The sequence below is a fragment of the Hyla sarda genome, chromosome 4, assembly GCF_029499605.1.
Source record: "Hyla sarda isolate aHylSar1 chromosome 4, aHylSar1.hap1, whole genome shotgun sequence".
In the NCBI taxonomy this organism is placed as follows: domain Eukaryota; kingdom Metazoa; phylum Chordata; class Amphibia; order Anura; family Hylidae; genus Hyla; species Hyla sarda.
In genome coordinates this window covers 401590325-401609748 of record NC_079192.1, presented here as the reverse complement: position 1 = coordinate 401609748, position 19424 = coordinate 401590325, and the positions used below count along the sequence as shown (strand labels likewise).

General features: G+C 41.9%; 1 protein-coding gene across 2 annotated transcripts in view; it reads right to left on the bottom strand.

Moving 5' to 3' along the window:
- Positions 1 to 425: 425 nt before the first annotated feature.
- The window catches only part of ITK (IL2 inducible T cell kinase), an 87835-nt gene continuing 68836 nt past the window's right edge, over positions 426 to 19424 (bottom strand). Inside the window, exons 14-18 of one of the 2 annotated variants that reach the window (XR_008843206.1) lie at positions 13560 to 13624; positions 10868 to 10986; positions 8521 to 8678; positions 4677 to 4861; positions 426 to 923 (exon numbers count right to left, since the gene is read on the bottom strand). Coding sequence is in view for 1 of the 2 variants with exons in the window: in XM_056517357.1 (XP_056373332.1) it covers positions 4790 to 4861; positions 8521 to 8678; positions 10868 to 10986; positions 13560 to 13624 (414 nt within the window). In the remaining variant the exon portion in view is untranslated. Of the gene's footprint in view, positions 924 to 4650; positions 4862 to 8520; positions 8679 to 10867; positions 10987 to 13559; positions 13625 to 19424 lie in introns of those variants that run through there. The other variant, XM_056517357.1, reaches the window with a different exon arrangement.

Here is a 19424-nt window from a genome sequence, read left to right as displayed (position 1 = left end):
TTGCAAAACTACAACTCCCAACATGCCCGGACAGCCGAAGGCTGTCCGGGTATGCTGGGAGTTGTAGTTTTGCAACAGCTGGAGGCACACAGGTTGAGAAACAATGCCTTATTAGCATGTATGGACACGGGCAGGGGTCAAGTCCTGGGAAAAAAAGTGTGGGAACTCAACCAAGATTTCCACTTAAAGGGGTACTCCGCTCCAAAGGATAGGGGATAAGATGTTTAATTGCAGGGGGCCTGCCACTGGGGACCCCAGCGTTCGCTTAGAGCTTTGGGTGCAGCGCCGGAGGCTCATGACGTCACGGCCACAGCCCCTCAATGCAAGTGTATGGGAGGGGGCATGACGGCCGTCATGCCCCCTCCCATAGACTGGCATTGAGGGGGCATGGCCGTGATGTCACGAGGCTCTGCCCCCCCCTTCGCCAGTCATTTGGCATGAAGCGAAGTTCACTCCATGCACCGGATGTCTGAGGTGCCACAGCCGAGATTGCAGGGGTCCCGAGCAGCGGGACCCCCCGCGATTAGACATCTTATCCCCTATCCTTTGGATAGGGGATAAGATGTCTAGGGGGCGGAGTACCCCTTTAAGGGCTGCAGGACTCCTGCTAATGGGAACTGCATTCCTGCTGTGGAAAAAGTGCAGGAACTCCGTTCCCATGACTTCCTGCAGGACTTGAGCACCTGGACACGGGCAGCTCTTAGCTTTTTAATTCAGAACTCTGAAGGCAGAATAAAGGCCCATTCACACTATGGAATCTTGGCGTGGAGATATTTTGGCGCTAGGACCGCAAGGACATTGATGGCGATGCAGTCGCGCCAAATTCCACCAAAAGAATGAACATTCGGAATCCACATATTCTCACCAGTATTATCTTCATGCAGCGGAATTTTCAAGCAGGATTTCTGTAGCGTGAATGGGCCCTTAGATGTGTAAAGAACGTTCTGGTTAATAGATTCCAAAATCATCACTACTTACTATCACTACTTACAGTATCAAATGACAAAAAATTGGAAACAAATTTGTCCGACTGCTACAGATTAGTGTTGCTCACGAATATTCGCAATTCGATTATTCGCGAATATCGCATATTCGCGAATTCGCGAATTTCGCGAATATAGCGCTATATATTCGTAATTACGAATATTCGTTTTTTTTTTTTTTTTCACAGTACACATCACAGTGATCATCCCTCTCTGCTTCCAGCTTGTGTGGTGTAAGAAGGCTCTAATGCTACTGCGTGAGAGTGTCGCGCGGAAATTCGCATATGCGAATATTAACATTCACAAATTTTCGCATATGCGAATATTCACATATGCGAATTTTGTATATGTTAATTTCCGCATGTTAATTTTCGTACACGCGAATGTTCGCATATGCGTAAATAAAACGAGAATGTAACGAATATGCTAATATTCGCGAATATTCGTCTATATTCGCGAATATTCGCGAATTCGAATATGGCCTATGCCGCTCAACACTACTACAGATCTGTACAAAGAAGCCTTACGGAACAATATTTTATTGTAAAATTCAGTTTTCTAACATTGCCCCTTTCAGAATGGTATATACACAGGGTCGGCTCTGCCTATAGGCATAATAAGCAGCCGCCTAGAGCGCCCTCTTTATGGAGGCGCCACTCTGCCCGTTGCAAGAAAGTTTGTAACCAGCCAGCATCTGAAGCACCCGCCCAGCCAGAACCACCGTCATGTGAGGAGGGGGTTTGTTACAGTGTGTCCCCCCTGTAGTAGGGAGATTACATGAGGAGGAGGTTTGTTACAGTGTATCACCTCAGTAGTAAGGGGATTACATGAGGAGGAGGTTTGTTACAGTATGTCACCCCAGTAGATTACATAAGGAGGAGGTTTGTTACATTGTATCACCTCAGTAGTAAGGTAATTACATGAGGAGTAGTGTTGCTCGCGAATATTCGCAATTCGAATTTTATTCGCGAATATTCGCGAATATAGCGCTATATATTCGTAATTACGAATATTCTTTTTTTTTTTTTTTTTTTTTTCCCAGTACACATCACAGTGATCATCCCTCTCTGCTTCCAGCTTGTGTGGTGTAAAGAAGGCTGTAATACTACTGTGTGAGACCGGTGTGCGAATTTTCGCGTATGCGAAAATGTGCATATGCGAATTTTAGCTTATGTTAATTTTTGTATATGCAAATTTTCGCATATGTAAATCTTCGCACACGCGAATATTCGTTTGCGCGAAAATAAAACGAGAACATTACGAATATGCGAATATTCGCGAATATGACGAATATTCGTCCATATATTCGCGAATTTTCGCGAATTCGAATATGGCCTATGCCGCTCAACACTAATGAGGAGGGGGTTTTGTTACAGTGTGTCACCCCAGTAGTAAAGAGATTACACGAGGAGGAGGTTTGTTACAGTGTGTCACCCCAGTAGTAAAGAGATTACACGAGGAGGAGGTTTGTTACAGTGTGTCACCCCAGTAGTAAGGTGATTACATGAGGAGGATGTTTGTTACAGTGTGTTGCCCCAGTAATAAGGTGGGACGCGTCAAAGGGCAGAGCCTAGGGTGGCAAAAATCCTTGCCCCAGTCGTGTATATACATATTCGGGGGTTAGTGTGACATCACCCATGTGAGCCATCATTGCGCCTCTTTTCTCAATCATAGGGTGGCCCATGGGGCCTCCAGACAATCCAATCCCTATGACTGACTACGCTGTTATGGACGGACACCATTTATGAAACAAATCACATGACATCACAGCGATTTACTGCTTGAGTCTGGTGATGTACCAAAAGCTGAGAAGAAAAAATACATCAACAACATCGGAAGACAAAGACAAAAGGAAGACATAAAAATAACATAGGAACACGTGATTCTTACAAGGCATTTAAAATCTAGAAGATAAATACTGAACTACATATACAATGAATGAAGAGGAGGAACAGACGTCTAGCGACTTGCAGTACTTCTTCTGGCCTGCAGATGGTACTGTAAACGATTTTCTGTGTGCAGCAATGTTTCCCAACCTGCCGATCTCCAGCACAGTGATTCCCAACTAGTGTGCCTCCAGCTGTTGCAAAACTATAACTCCCAGTGTATCCGAACAGCGCATGCTGGGAGTTGTAGTTCTGCAACACCTGGAGGCACACTAGTTGGGAATCACTGCTCCATCGGTTGCAAAACTACAACTCCCATCATGAGGCATGGTGGGAGTTGTAGCTTTAAAGGGGAACTCCAGTAGAAAACATTTTTTTTTTTAAATCAACTGGTGCCAGAAAGTTAAACAGATTTGTAAATTACTTCTATTAAAAAATCTTAATCCTTCCAATAGTTATTAGATTCTGAAGTTTTCTGTCTAACTGCTCAATGATGATGTCACGTCCCGGGAGCTGTGCATGATGGGAGAATATCCCCATAGGAACTGGACAGCTCACGGGACGTGAGTCATCAGAAAGCAGTTAGACAGAAAACAACAACTCAACTTCAGAAGCTAATAACTATTGGAAGGATTAAGATTTTTTAATAGAAGTAATTTACAAATCTGTTTAACTTTCCGGAGCCAGTTGATATATAAAAAAATGTTTTGCCTGGAATACCCCTTTAATCCTTCCTGTACTTTTTAGCAGCAGTATGCTACAGAGGAAATTCTATTCTTTCTGAATTTCTTTTTTTGTCTTGTCCACAGTGCTCTCTGCTGACACCTGATGCCCGTATCAGGAACTGGTCCAGAGCAGGAGAAAATCCCCATTGCAAACCTAGGCTGGTCTGGACAGTTCCTGACACGGACAGAGGTGTCAGCAGAGAGCACTGTGGACAAGACAAAAAAGAAATTCAAAAAGAACAGAGCATACAGCTGCTAAAAAGTACTGGAAGGGTAAAGATTTTTTAGTAGAAGTCATTTACAAATCTGTTTAACTTTCTGGCACCAGTTGATTTAAAAAAATAAATAAATAAAATAAAAATTACATATATATATATATATATATATATATATATATATATATGTTTTCCATCGGAGAGCCACATTTTGGGGAACACTTCCCAATTACTTGAATGCTATTCGCTGGCATTAAAAAGTGCATTAGGTGGGCATGATAATGGGTGGGACTAATAGTTTTATTCTTTTTTTTTTTCTTTTTTCTTCCTATAACAGTGGTCTCCTCGAGATGTTGCAAAACTACAACTCCCAGCATGCCCGGACAGCCAACGGCTGTCCGGGCATGCTGGGAGTTGTAGTTTTGCAACATCTGGAGGACCAAAGTTCGGAGACCACTGTTCTGTACCATCAACATTTTTCTTGGCCATAGCAAACTAACCGCCATGTCGATCCATTGTCCATATAAACCAAGGCCTCCATCAGGCCCATTTCTTGTACCAAGATTTGTAACCTCATGATTAGAGATGAGCGAACTTACAGTAAATTTGATTCGTCACAAACTTCTCGGCTCGGCAGTTGATGTCTTATCCTGCATAAATTAGTTCAGCTTTCAGGTGCTCCGGTGGGCTGGAAAAGGTGGATACAGTCCTAGGAAAGAGTCTCCTAGGACTGTATCCACCTTTTCCAGCCCACCGGAGCATCGGAAAGCTGAATTAATTTATGCAAAAAAAGTCATCAACTGCCGAGCGGAGAAGTTTGTGACGAATCGAATTTACTGTAAGTTCGCTCCTCTCTACTCATGATACATTACGATGTAATACTGTATACCCAGTGATGCACAGGATTTTCACTGCTATACGTTGCAGTGATGGAAACGCACAGATAAACGTAAAGCGGATTTCAGATCTCTTTATCCAGGTCACACTTCTATCTCTGCAATATCCATGATCTCTTTCATCAGACGGCAGAATGACGGGCGATGCTCTGGGTTCTGACGAGAAAGTAAGAAATAAAAAAGAGTTAGCTGTAAGTGAATCTTAAAGGGTCACTCTCCTTAAAATACATTTTTGCTATTGCACTCCTTATGGTAAATAAAAAAGATTTCTAATATACTTTGGTTTTAAAAAAAATATTTTTTCTATGTTTTATTTGTGCTTAAAGGGGTTATCCAGGAAAAAACTTTTTTTTATATATATATATCAACTGGCTCCAGAAAGTTAAACAGATTTGTAAATTACTTCTATTAAAAAATCTTAATCCTTTCAGTACTTATGAGCTTCTGAAGTTGAGTTGTTTTTTCTGTCTAAGTGCTCCCTGATGACACCTGTCTTGGGAAACGCCCAGTTTAGTAGAGGTTTGCTATGGGGATTTGCTTCTTAACTGGGCGGTTCCCGAGACAGGTGTCATCAGAGAGCACTTAGACAGAAAAGAACAACCTTAACTTCAGAAGCTCATAAGTACTGAAAGGATTAAGATTTTTTTTAATAGAAGTCATTTACAAATCTGTTTAACTTTCTGGAGCCAGTTGATATATAAAAAAACAAGTTTTTTTTCCTGGATAACTCCTTTAAAAAAGCTCAAGAGCACATTTTCCCCATCTTATACACAGACTTAGGACCAAAGTCCAAACACAGGAAGTGCAGCCTGGAGTGCCAACAGCATATGGCAGTTAAGTGTGAGAGGAGCTATGATTGGATGAGGCTGGACACACCCCCCTCAGCACTCCAGGCTGCACTTCCTGTGTTTGGACCTCGGTCCTAAGTCTGTGTATAAGAAGGGGGGAAAATGTGCTCTTGAGCTTTTTTAAGCACAAATAAAACATAGAAAACGTCATTTTTTTTAAACAAAGTATATAAGAAATATTTTTTATTTACCATAAGGAGTGCAATAGCAAAAATTTATTTTAATGAGAGTTACCCTTTCAAAGGTGCCTATCACTTTAAAAAAAAAAAAAAAAAAAAAACGGATATGCTGAGACAAAATGGTATATGAATTCATTCTAAGTCCACCAGACTTTCAGGACAAAGCTAAGCAGAACATTTCAGATTCCAGAATATAGTGGACTACTTTGTATTCCTTGAAATAAGTCAATAAAAGCATTTTTTTTATTCTATTTTTTTTTATTATTATTTTTTAATAAAATGGTCAACAAGGGCTGTGGAGGTGTTTTTTTTTACAATAGATTTTCTATTTAAATAGGCACTGTCAGATTTAAAAAAAATTTTTATGTTGTACATCTTGGCAGAACAATAGTTTTTCTATTATACTTCTTTAAAAAAAAAAATAATAATAATCACATTTTATTAAATAAAACTGCCTTTGAAAACACCACCACTAGGGGTCCCCATCCCTCCTGGGACATTGATGAGTCCCACAGCAGCATGAGGGTGTCCAAGGGTCATGGACATGAGATGGCTGATTGACAAGGCTGCAGGAGGAACACAGTTTGCAGAAACACTGCTGTAACACATAGTTTTACCAATCATGTGCCTCCAGTTGTTGCAGAACTGCAACTCCAAGCATGCCTGGACAGTCAAAGGGTGCCTGGGAATGTTGGGAGTTGTAGTTTTGCTAGTTGTAGGCACACAGCTGCTGTAAAAATAAGTTAACCAAACACTGTACCTCCAACTAGTCCCAGCATTACAGGACTGGCAAAGGAGGACACACATGAATGACATAGGAAGAGCTAAGTTATACACTCACCATATTGTCTTTGGTGGTAGAGTACAGGCAATCTCCAATAATCATTCTGTGTGTGTGTGTGTGTGTGTGTTTGTATACAGCATGAAACCAGAGAGGAAAGGGTTACAGAGCAGGGCTGCCAGGTTCGCTCCCCAGAGCAGTGAGTCAGCAGAGTGAGAGAGGGGGAGGAGTCTTCACAGTGCAGGCAAGAGAAGGACACGCCCCCTCCATTTGACAAGATGGAAAAGACATTGAGCAGCTGTAATATGCTATTTTCTAGTGAATTATGGGTGATAAAGACAAAACAATACGGTAATGAGGTACTGAGTAACATATTACAGGGTTTTTTTTGTGTGTGATCTGACAGGTACGCTTTAAATTGGATTTTATTATTATTATTTTTTTTTACAGTAGTAGTGGAGTAAACGAGCCTTCTGATAGATGGCATTCACAACTAATCTGAGGCTTAGCGTTAGCCCATAAAATGACTAAAGCTAACCCCTTATTGTTAACTCAGCACCCACCGCCACAGGGGTATTGTGAAGAGTCGGGTACCATCATCCCCAATGTGTTATAGGGGTACTCCAGTGGAAAACATTTTTTTTTTTTTTTTTTTTTTTTTTTATGAACTGGTGCCAGAAAGTTAAACAGATTTGTAAATCACTTATTAAATTATGAAAAAATCTTAATCCTTCCAGGTCTTACTAGCAGCTGTATACTACAAAGGAAATGATTTTCTTTTTGAATTTCTTTACTGTCTGTCCACAGTGCTCTCTGCTGACACCTCTGTCCATGTCAGGAACTGTCCAGAGCAGCATAGGTTTGCTATGGGGATTTTCTCATGCTCTGGACAGTTCCTAACATGTCAGCAGAGAGCACTGTGGTCGTGACAGAAAAAAAAATCCAAAAAGAAAAGAATAGTATACAGCTGCTAATAAGTCCTGAATGGATTTTTTTTTTTAATAGAAGTAATTTACAAATCTGTTTAACTTCCTGGAGCCAGTTTACTTAAAGGCGTTATACAGGAAAAAAAACTTTATATATATATATATATATATATATATATATATATATATATATATATATATATATATATATCAACTGGCTCCAGAAAGTTACGCCTATTTGTAAATTACTTCTATTTAAAAAAAAATCTCAATCCTTTCAGTACTTATGAGCTGCTGAAGTTGAGTTGTTCTTTTCTGTCTAAGTGCTCTCTGATGACACGTGTCTCGGCAACCGCCCAGTTTAGAAGCAAATCCCCATAGCAAACCTCTTCTACTCTGTGCAGTTCCCGAGACAAGCAGAGATGTCAGCAGAGAGCACTGTTGCCAGACAGAAAACAACAACTCAACTTCAGCAGCTGATCATTATTGAAAGGATTAAGATTTTTTAATAGAAGTCATTTACAAATCTGTTTAACTTTCTGGAGCCAGGTGATATATATATATAAAAAAAAGTTTTTCCTGGAATACCCCTTTAAAAAGACCTAATAAAATGTTTTCCATTAAACAATGATGTTCTGGGGGCTCTAATGTGTATGTAGAGCCTAATTCTATATATGATTAAACCATGATTATATTTTACTATACCCTAGACCAGTGGTCTTCAACCTGCGGACCTCCAGATGTTGCAAAACTACAACTCCCAGCATGCCCGGACAGCCGTTGGCTGTCCGGGCATGCTGGGAGTTGTAGTTTTGCAACATCTGGAGGTCCGCAGGTTGAAGACCACTGCCCTAGACTATGACCCTGGCAGTTTCCCACTTCTGTGTTGAACTCAGAACAAGAACAACCTGTTAGCCTAATATCAAGATCTACTGGTCACCTCGCTGAGATCGAGCAGTTGATCCCAATAATGATCCCAAAATAATGATCCCAGTTGATCCCAAAAATGACTTGGCAACCACTGGTCTAGGATAAAGCACAAATGAATAGGTGATAAAATACTTTCCATATATTTACTTACTTCCTGCCAGCAGCTGTTCATAAACTGGTACACCTTCTCCGATGCCAGTTTGGGTCTGAAGAGCCTTAAGCCATTTGAGATTTCTTCGACAGCGTCCGAATTACTAAGGTGTTCAAATGGAGTCTTCCCCTCGCTGAACACCTCCCAAACCAGGACACCTGCCAAGCAGAGAGTATACACCATATAGTCAGGACTTTCCATGGCTATCTTCCTTGACAGATTTATCAAAACTGGTGCAGGGGACAACTGGTGCCACTGCCAACATCACTGAATCGGACTCCATAAATGGGCACTGTCAGATCCAAAAACCTTTTTTTATGTGGTTTAAATTTTTTTTTAATTATTTAATAAAGAAAAAATCTCCTGAAAATCCCACCACTAGGGGTCCCCATACCTACTGGGACACTAACCAGTCCTGCAGCAGCATCAGGCTTGTCTATGAGTCATGGACAAAAGATGACTCATGGACAAGGCTGCATGAGCAGACACACTAATCACCTCCCACCACCACAAGGAGGGACACACCCCCTCCCACCACACACCAATCACCTCCCACCACCACAAGGAGGGACACAACCCTTGACTCCACACACCAATCACCTTCCACCACCACAAGGAGGGACACTGCCCCTCCCCCACACACACCAATCACCTCCCACCACCACAAGGAGGGACACAACCCTTGACCCCACACACCAATCATTTCCCACCACCACAAGGTAGGGATACAACCCCTGCCCCCACACACCAATCACCTCCCACCACCATAAGGGAGGGACACACCCCCTGCCCCCACACACCAATCACCTTCTACCACCACAAGGGAGGGACACCCCCCCGGAGGGACACCCCCCCTCCCCCCCACACACCAATCACCTCCCACCACCACAAGGGAGGGACACACCCCCTGCCCCCACACACCAATCACCTTCTACCACCACAAGGGAGGGACACACCCCCTCCCCCCCACACACCAATCACCTCCCACCACCACAAGGGAGGGACACCCCCCTCCCCCCACACACCAATCACCTCCAACCACCACAAGGAGGGACACCCCCCCTCCCCCCCACACACCAATCACCTCCCACCACCACAAGGAGGGACACACCCCCTCCCCCCCACCACACCAATCACCTCCCACCACCACAAGGGAGGGACACACCCCATCCCCCCCAAACACCAATCACCTCCCACCACCACAAGGAGGGACACACCCCCTCCCCCCCACACACCAATCACCTCCCACCACCACAAGGGAGGGACACACCCCCTCCCCCCACACACCAATCACCTCCAACCACCACAAGGAGGGACACACCCCCTCCCCCCACACACCAATCACCTCCAACCACCACAAGGAGGGACACCCCCCTCCCCCCCCACACCAATCACCTCCCACCACCACCACAAGGAGGGACACACCCCCTCCCCCCACACACCAATCACCTTCCACCACCACAAGGAGGGACACACCCAGGGCTCAAATCCTGGAGGAACTCAGAGGAATGGAGTTCCTGAACTTTTTGCACAGCAGGAACGCAGTTCCCATTAGCAGGAGTCCTGCAGGACCAGCCCTTAAAGGGGTACTCCGCCCCTAGATATGTTATCCCCTATTCAAAGGATAGGGGATAAGATGTCATCACGGGGTCCCGCTGCTGGGGACCCCCGGGATCTCGGCTGTGGCACCCGAGACATCCGGTGCATGTAGCGAACTTCGCTCCGTGCCGGATGACTGATGATGCAAGGAAGAGGCTCATGACGTCACAGTAATGCCCCCTCCATAGACTTGCATTGAGGGGCCGTGATGTCACTAGCCTCTGGCGCTGCACCCAACGCTCTAAACAAATGCCGGGAGCAGCAGGGAGAACGTGGGAGTCCCCAGCGGCGGGACCCCCGGGATCAGACATCTTATCCCCTATCCTTTGGATAGGGGATAAGATGTCTAGTACCCCTTTAAGTGGAAATCTAGGGTGAGTTCCCACACTTTTTTTTCCCAGGACTTGACCCCTGGACACACCAATCACCTTCCACCACCACAAGGGAGGGACACACCCCCTCCCCCCACACACCAATCACCTCCCACCACCATAAGGAGGGACACACCCCCTCCCCCCAAACACCAATCACCTCCCACCACCACAAGGGGGGGAAATGCCCCCTTCCCCTGAGAGGATAACTAACAGTGTGAACTAATGAAAAGAGGGATTTTTATAACAAATATAGGTAATAGAGGAATAAATTGGGGGGGGGGGGCAACAACTGCTTAACGGTTTAAGGCAACAACTGCTCCACTTTTCGACTGTACTGTACCACTGGTCATGCAGCAAGCATAAGCGTCACCTACCATAAGACCACACATCGGACTTGCTGCTATAGCGTCCATATCGAAAAACCTCTGGAGCCGACCATTTCACAGGAAATTTAGTGCCTGTTGAGCTTGAGTATTGGTCATCAAGGACAAACCTAAGGGAGGTAATAGAATTACTAACAGCAATATATGTGGCTTGGGAATTTTAGCCATATAGGCAGATAGTACTTATGTACTGTCAGAACCAAAACATATGAAGCATGCATGTATGTGTATATGTATATATGTGTATTTGTATATATGTGTATATGTATATATGTGTATATGATCTATATTTAAAAACTGTCCCCAGGTTTTACCTCATAAGCTCACACAGTGCTATGGGCCTTTTTAATAATCATTCCTACCATGTCCTATGTATAACAGACTGTTCATACAATACACAGAAAAATAACTCACCACATGTTATATCCTGTATTATACTCTAGAGCTGCACTCACTATTCTGCTGGTGGGGTCACTGTGTACATACATTACATTACTTATCCTGTACTGATCCTGAGTTATATCCTGTATTATACTCCAGAGCTGTACTCACTATTCTGCTGGGGAGGTCACTGTGTACAAACATTACATTACTTATCCTGTACTGATCCTGAGTTATATCCTGCATTATACTCCAGAGCTGTACTCACTATTCTGCTGGTGAGGTCACTGTGTACAAACATTACATCACTTATTCTGTACTGATCCTGAGTTATATCCTGCATTATACTCCAGAGCTACACTCACTATTCTGCTGGTGAGGTCACTGTGTACATACATTACATTACTTATCCTGTACTGATCCTGAGTTATATCCTGCATTATACTCCTGAGCTGTACTCACTATTCTGCTGGTGAGGTCACTGTGTACATACATTACATTACTTATCCTGTACTGATCCTGAGTTATATCCTGCATTATACTCCAGAGCTGTACTCACTATTCTGCTGGTGGGGTCACTGTGTATATACATTACATTACTTATCCTGTACTGATCCTGAGTTATATCCTGTATTATACTGCAGAGCTGTACTCACTATTCTGCTGGTGAGGTCACTGTGTACATACATTACATTACTTATCCTGTACTGATCCTGAGTTATATCCTGTATTATACTGCAGAGCTGTTCTCACTATTCTGCTGGTGAGGTCACTGTGTACATACATTACATTACTTATCCTGTACTGATCCTGAGATATATCCTGTATTATACTGCAGAGCTTTACTCACTATTCTGCTGGTGAGGTCACTGTGTACATATATTACATTGGTTATCCTGTACTGATCCTGAGTAATAGTGGCTCGATAATGTTAAGATCCGGATGTTACTAATGTGGCGGAGGGAAGAGTTTTAGTTGGGGGGGAGGGGTGGGCGTGAACTTCAGCTGTATGGGGCTCCAAAATTCCTGATGGCGGCCATGGGTCCCCGTACCATCCGGAACCTAATTTTGCCTGGCTGCAGCCTCATCTTTGTCCCAGCAGAAGCACAGTAAGTCCCAGTAAGTGAGGGCGGGACTAGTACTTCTCTGTACTCACTCCTGTCCTATCAGACTGCAGCATGAAAACAGAGAGGAGGGGGTTACAGAGCAGCCTGCAGTGATTGGATGAAGAGACCCAGCACAGCAGACTCAAGAAGGAAGTGAATGCATGGTGAGTGCGGGCGGGCTCAGTGCTTGCCTAGGACATTCCAATTCCTGAGCAGTGGATGTCAAAATGAGTGAGCAGCAAAACAGATGGATTTGTAAGCCAAACACAGACACATAAAAGCTAGACACGTAAAAAGACATGTAAAGCATCTGCATGATCTAGTAAGTAAATATATAGAAGCATTTTTTTCTGTGACAGAAAACCACTCAAGAAGTCGATGGGTCCATGCAACAGGGAAGCCTGGCTATCTGATCAGCATATTACAACTCACTAAGATATCAGATTCAGTATAGCTGTCATGGCTTTCTTATCAACAGAACATAGGATGCAACTTTACAACATTTTGTAAAAAAAATCTTTGCCCTTCCAGTACGTATTAGCGGATGTATGCTACCGAGGAAATTCTGTTCTTTTTGAATTTCTTTTTTTGTCTTGTCCACAGTGCTCTCTGCTGACACCTCTGTCCGTGTCAGGAACTGTCCAGAGCAGCATAGGTTTGCTATGGGATTTTCTCCTGCTCTGGACAGTTCCTGAGACGGGCATCAGGTGTCAGCAGAGAGCACTGTGGACAAGACAAAAAAAAATTCAAAAAGAAAAGAATTTCCTCTGTAGCATACAGCTGCTAAAAAGTACTGGACGGGTAAAGATTTTTAATAGAAGTAATTTACAAATCTGTTTAACTTTCTGGCACCAGTTCATTAAAAATAAAAGTTTTCCACCGGAGTACCCCTTTAATGCATTACATAGACAGCAAACTGGTTTCAATGGACATTATGTAATGCTGTATTTGCCCTGTGGGGGCACTGCAGGGAAATCAAACACCAGTGGGCCTCTAGCTGTGGCAAAACCACAACTCCCAGTAAGCCCTGATATCCAACTGTTATAGACACCCATATTAACCATTTGGGATCACTGGGCACCTTGCAATACTTAATTTTTTTTACACTGCAATTATACTTTTGGTAACAGATTATTTTGAGGCGTCTGAAAACAATATTTTTTATTATACATTCTCTGAATACTTTTCTTCCTTACCTGGTCATGCCAAAATCTGACACTTTAACAACCAATGATTCTCCGACCAGACAGTTTCGAGCAGCCTGTGGAGACCAGATGAGACAGTTCTGAGATTCAAGAAATGGATTAGACAGATTATTCCTCATATTGTATAACGTATCTATTGTATATGTGGCTCATAACAACCACTTACAGCACAATTTGGGCCCCGAATCTCTCCTAAAGCAAACTTTGCCTGCATTAGTCACAAACTAGTATCAATTGTTGTCCAGTCTTCGTTCCGAAACCTTGTGAGAAAAGCAAAAATTATGCTATCATCCTCATATCCCGTTCTCATATCCCGACCACATATCCCGTCCTCATATCCCGTCCTCATATCCCGTCCTCATATCCCGTCCTCATATCCCGTCCTCATGACTAGTGTTGAGCGGCATAGGCCATATTCGAATTTGCGAATATTCGCGAATATATGGACGAATATTCGTCATATATTCGCGAATATTCGCGTATGCGTTATATTCTCGTTTTATTTTCGCATATGCCCAAATTCGCGTATGCGAAACTTAACATATGTGGATATTATCATATAAAAAAATTTAGTATTGGCGAAAATGCGCATATGCAAAAATTAGCATATACTAATTTTCGCATATGCGCATTTTCGCGCGCCAGTCTCACACAGTAGTATTAGAGCCTTCTTTACACCACACAAGCTGGAAGCAGAGAGGGGTGATCACTGTGATGTGTACTGTGAAGAAAAAACAAAACAAAAAAAAAAAAAAACGAATATTCGTAATTACGAATATATAGCGCAAAATTCGCGAATATGCGATATTCGCGAATAATATTCGAATTGCGAATATTCGCGAGCAACACTACTCATAACCTGATTTCATATTCCGTCTCCACATCCTGACCTCATATCCCGTCCTAATATCTTATCCTCATATCCCGACCTCATCTCCCATTCTTATATCCCGACCACATATCCCGACCACATATCCCGTCCTCATGTCCCGTCCTCATATCCCGTCCTCATATCCCGTCCTCATATCCATCCTCATAACCTGATTTCATATTCCGTCTCCACATCCTGACCTCATATCCAGTCCTCTATCCTCATATCCCGACCTCATATCCCGTCCTCATATCCTGTCCTCATCTCCCGTCCTCATATCCCGACTAGTGTTGAGCGGCATAGGCCATATTCTAATTCGCGAATATTCGCGAATATATGGACGAACATTCGTCATATATCTGCGAATATTCGCATATTCGCAATATTTCCTTTTTATTTTCGCATATGCGATTCGCGCGTTGCGAAACTTAACACGAAACATATTCGCATATGTGAAAATTAGCATACACAAATGTTCGCATATGCGAATATTCACGCCCCAGTCTCACAGTAGTATTAGAGCCTTCTTTACACCACATAAGCTGGAAGCAGAGAGGGATGATCACTGTGATGTGTACTGTGAAAAAAAAAAAAAAAAAAAAAAAAAGAATATTCGTAATTACGAATATATAGCGCTATATTCGCTAATATTCGCGGATCCGCGAATACAATTCGCATTGCGAATATTCGTGAGCAACACTAATCCCGACCTCATATCCCGACCTCATCTCCCATTCTCATATCCCGTCCTCATATCTTATCCTCATATCCCGACTAGTGTTGCTCGCGAATATTCGCAATGCGAATTTTATTCGCGAATATCGCATATTCGCGAATTCGCGAACATAGCACTATATATTCGTAATTACGAATATTCGTTTTTTTTTTTTTTTTTTTTTCCACAGTACACATCACAGTGATCACCTCTCTGCTTCCAGCTTGTGTGGTGTAAAGAAGGCTCTAATGGCTCTGGTGTGCGAATTTCCGCATATGAAAAGTGTCGCATATGCGAATTTCTGTTTTTACTTATGTAATGTTAATGTTCGCATATGCGAATGTTTTACTTACTTTGATTTTCACATGTGAATTTTTGCTTACGTTAATGTTCGCATGTGCACATTTCATATGCAAATTTTTAAGTATGTTAATGCACGTATATTTTCGCATATGCAAATTGTCGCATATAATTATTTATTTATGTAATGTATGCAAAAATTAACATATGCGAAAATTAGCGTATGTATGGAATATGAGGACAGGATATTAGGAAGGGATATTAGGACGGGATATGAGGACGGGATATTAGGACTAGTGTTGCTCGCGAATATTCGCAATTCGAATATTATTCGCGAATATCGCATATTCGCGAATTCGCAAATTTCGCGAATATAGCGCTATATATTCGTAATTACGAATATTCTTTTTTTTTTTTTTTTTTTTCTTCACAGTACACATCACAGTGATCATCCCTCTCTGCTTCCAGCTTGTGTGGTGTAAAGAAGGCTGTAATACTACTGTGTGAGACTGGCATGCGAAAATTAGCATATGCGAAAATTAGCATATGCTAAATTTCGTATATGCGAATTTCCTCATATGCTAATTTTCGCATGCGCGTATTCGCGAATTCGAATATGGCCTATGCCGCTCAACACTAATTAGGACTAGTGTTGAGCGGCATTGGCCATATTCGAATTCGCGATATTTCGCGAATATATGGACGAATGGTGTAAAGAAGGCTCTAATACTACTGTGTGAGACTGGTGAGAATTAATGTTCGCACACATGTTTTCGCATACGGTAATTGTTCGCATGTGCAAATTTTCAGGTACACTAATGTTCGCATATGCAAATGTTCGCATGCAAGAATATTTTTTACCTTGTTTAATGTTAATGTTCGCATGTGCTAATTTTCGCTTCCGTTAATGTTCGCATATGCACATTTTTAAGTATGCTCATGCTTGTATATTTTCGCATATACAAATTGTCGCATATGCGAATTTCCATTTGCGACAATGTTCGCATATGCTAATTTTCATGCGAAAATGTGCATATGCGAACATTACAGCAAGTGAAATTTTGCGTATGCGAAAACAATTTACCGTATGCGAACATTCGCACAAACAGAGATTCGCATATGAGACTTCATATGCGAAAATATACATGCATGAACATACTTAAAAATGTGCATATGCGAACATTAACGGAAGCGAAAATTCGCGCATGTGAAAATCAAGGTAAGTAAAAAGATTTGCATATGCGAACATTAACATAGCATAAGTAAAAAAAAACTTCTAATATACAAAAAATTACACAATCAGAAATTCGCATATGCGACACTTTTCATATGCGAAAATTCGCACACCAGAGCCATTAGAGCCTTCTGTACACCACACAAGCTGGAAGCAGAGAGGGGTGATCACTGTGATGTGTACTGTGGAAAAAAACAAAAACGAATATTCGTAATTACAAATATATAGTGCTATATTCGATATATAGTGAATATATAGTGAATAGTGTTGAGCGGCATAGGCCATATTCGAATTCGCGAATATTCGCGAATATATGGACGAATATTCGTCATATATTCGCGAATATTCGCATATTCGCTATATCCTCGTTTTATTTTCGCATATGCGTAAATACGCGCATATAAAAATTAACATATGCGAGAATTCGCATATGCGAAAAGTAGCATATGCTAATTTTCGCATATGTGAATTTTTGCACGGCAGTCTCACACAGTAGTATTACAGCCTTCTTTACACCACACAAGCTGGAAGCAGAGAGGGGTGATCACTGTGATGTGTACTGTGAAGAAAAAAAACAAAAAAAAACGAATATTCGTAATTACGAATATATAGCGCTATATTCGCGAAATTCGCGAATTCGCGAATATGCGATATTCGCGAATAATATTCGAATTGCGAATATTCGCGAGCAACACTAATAGTGAATATGCGATATTCGCGAATAAAATTCGCATTGCGAATATTCGCGAGCAACACTAGTTGGGATATGAGCACGGGATATGAGGACTGGATATATGGTTGGGATATAAGAATGTGATATGAGGACGAGATAGGAGGATAAGATATGCGATCCGGATATGAGGTCAGGATATGAGGACGAGATATGAGGATGGAATATGAGGACAGGATATTAGGACGGAATATGAGGACAGGATATTAGTACGGGATATTAGGACGGGATATTAGGACTAGTGTTGAGCGGCATAGGTCATTTTCGAATTCGCGATATTTCGCGAATATATGGACGAATATTCGTCATATATTCGCTAAATACGCACATTCGTAATATTCGCGTTTTATTTTCGCATATGCGGAAATTAGCATATGCGAAAATTGACAAACAAAACGAATATTCGTAATTACGAATATATAGCTCTATATTCGCGAATATGCGTTATTCGCGAATAAAATTCGCATTGCGAATATTCGCGAGCAACACTAATTAGTAGTGTTGCTCGCTAATATTCGCAATGCGAATTTTATTTGCGAATTCGCGAATATCGTCTAAAAAATATTCGTTTTTTTTTTTTTTCACAGTACACATCACAGTGATCATCCCTCTCTGCTTGGTGTAAAGAAGGCTGTAATACTACTGTGTGAGACTGGCGTGTTAATTTTCGCATATGCGAACAATTAACATATCCTAATTATTCGCATATGCGATTGTTTGTGCTAATTTTCGTATCCACAAATTTTTACATACGCGAATTTTCACATATGCGAAAACAAACAATAATTTTTACGAATATGCGAATATCCGCGAATATATGACGAATATTCGTCCATATATTCGCGAATATTCGCGAATTCGAATATGGCCTATGCTGCTCAACACTAATCCCAACCACATATCCTGTCCTCATATCTCGTCCTCATATCACATTCTTATATCCCAAACTCATATCCCAACCATATATCCTGTCCTAATATCCAGTCCTCAAATCCCTTCCTAATATCCTGTCCTCATATCCCAACCACATACCCTGTCCTCATATCCCGTCCTCATATCCCAACCACATATCCTGTCCTCATATCCCGTCCTCATATCCCATTCTTATATCCCAACCTCATATCCCAACCATATATCCTTTCCTCAAATCCCTTCCTAATATCCTGTCCTCACATCCCGTCCTCACATCCCAAACTCATATCTTGTCCTCATATCCCATCCTCGTATCCCGTCCTTATATCCTGTCTTTATGTCCCAACCAACTATACCATCTTCATATCTTGTCCTGGCACAAACTACTCTTTGCGCCTGCCTGCTGGCACCAGGTATTCTCTGCAGCCTTAATATCAGGAGATGTATCGGAAGGCTCATAGACTTGCCTGGAACTTCAGACTAGCACCCCCACCCTTGCCTAAAGGGGGAGGGATTGGGTTGATTTAACTCTACTATATTTTCAGTTGACAAAATAAGTAAAATGTGTAACAAGTTTCATTATAGAGAACAGATTGTCAGATGCAGATGATCCCTTTATTGGATAAAATCAGAAACACAGGAACGGGAAAACATAACGCGTTTCAGGCGTGTACCGCCCTTAATCGTATGAACAAAGTAAGGTAAACTCACCTAATATATCAGAGGAAGTGGTTCAAAGCAGGGGGAGGAACCCACCGGCAATGAAACACTTAACCCCTTACACTCAAGACATTTGTGTAACACATGTTTAAAACATCACAATGTGAATGAACATGTCATACAAAGAATAAAATACAAGATGAAATGTATCAACAAAGTAGTGGCACCTAGTTTCATTACAAAAGTAGAAATATTGATAATCTGCACAGTTCCTGATACAGGCATCAGGTGTCAGCAGAGAGCACTGTGGACAAGACAAAAAAGAAATTCAAAAATAAAAGAATTTACTCTGTAGCATACAGCTACTAAAAAGTACTGGAAGGGTAAAGATTTTTTAATAGAAATAATTTACAAATCTGTTAACTTTCTGGCAA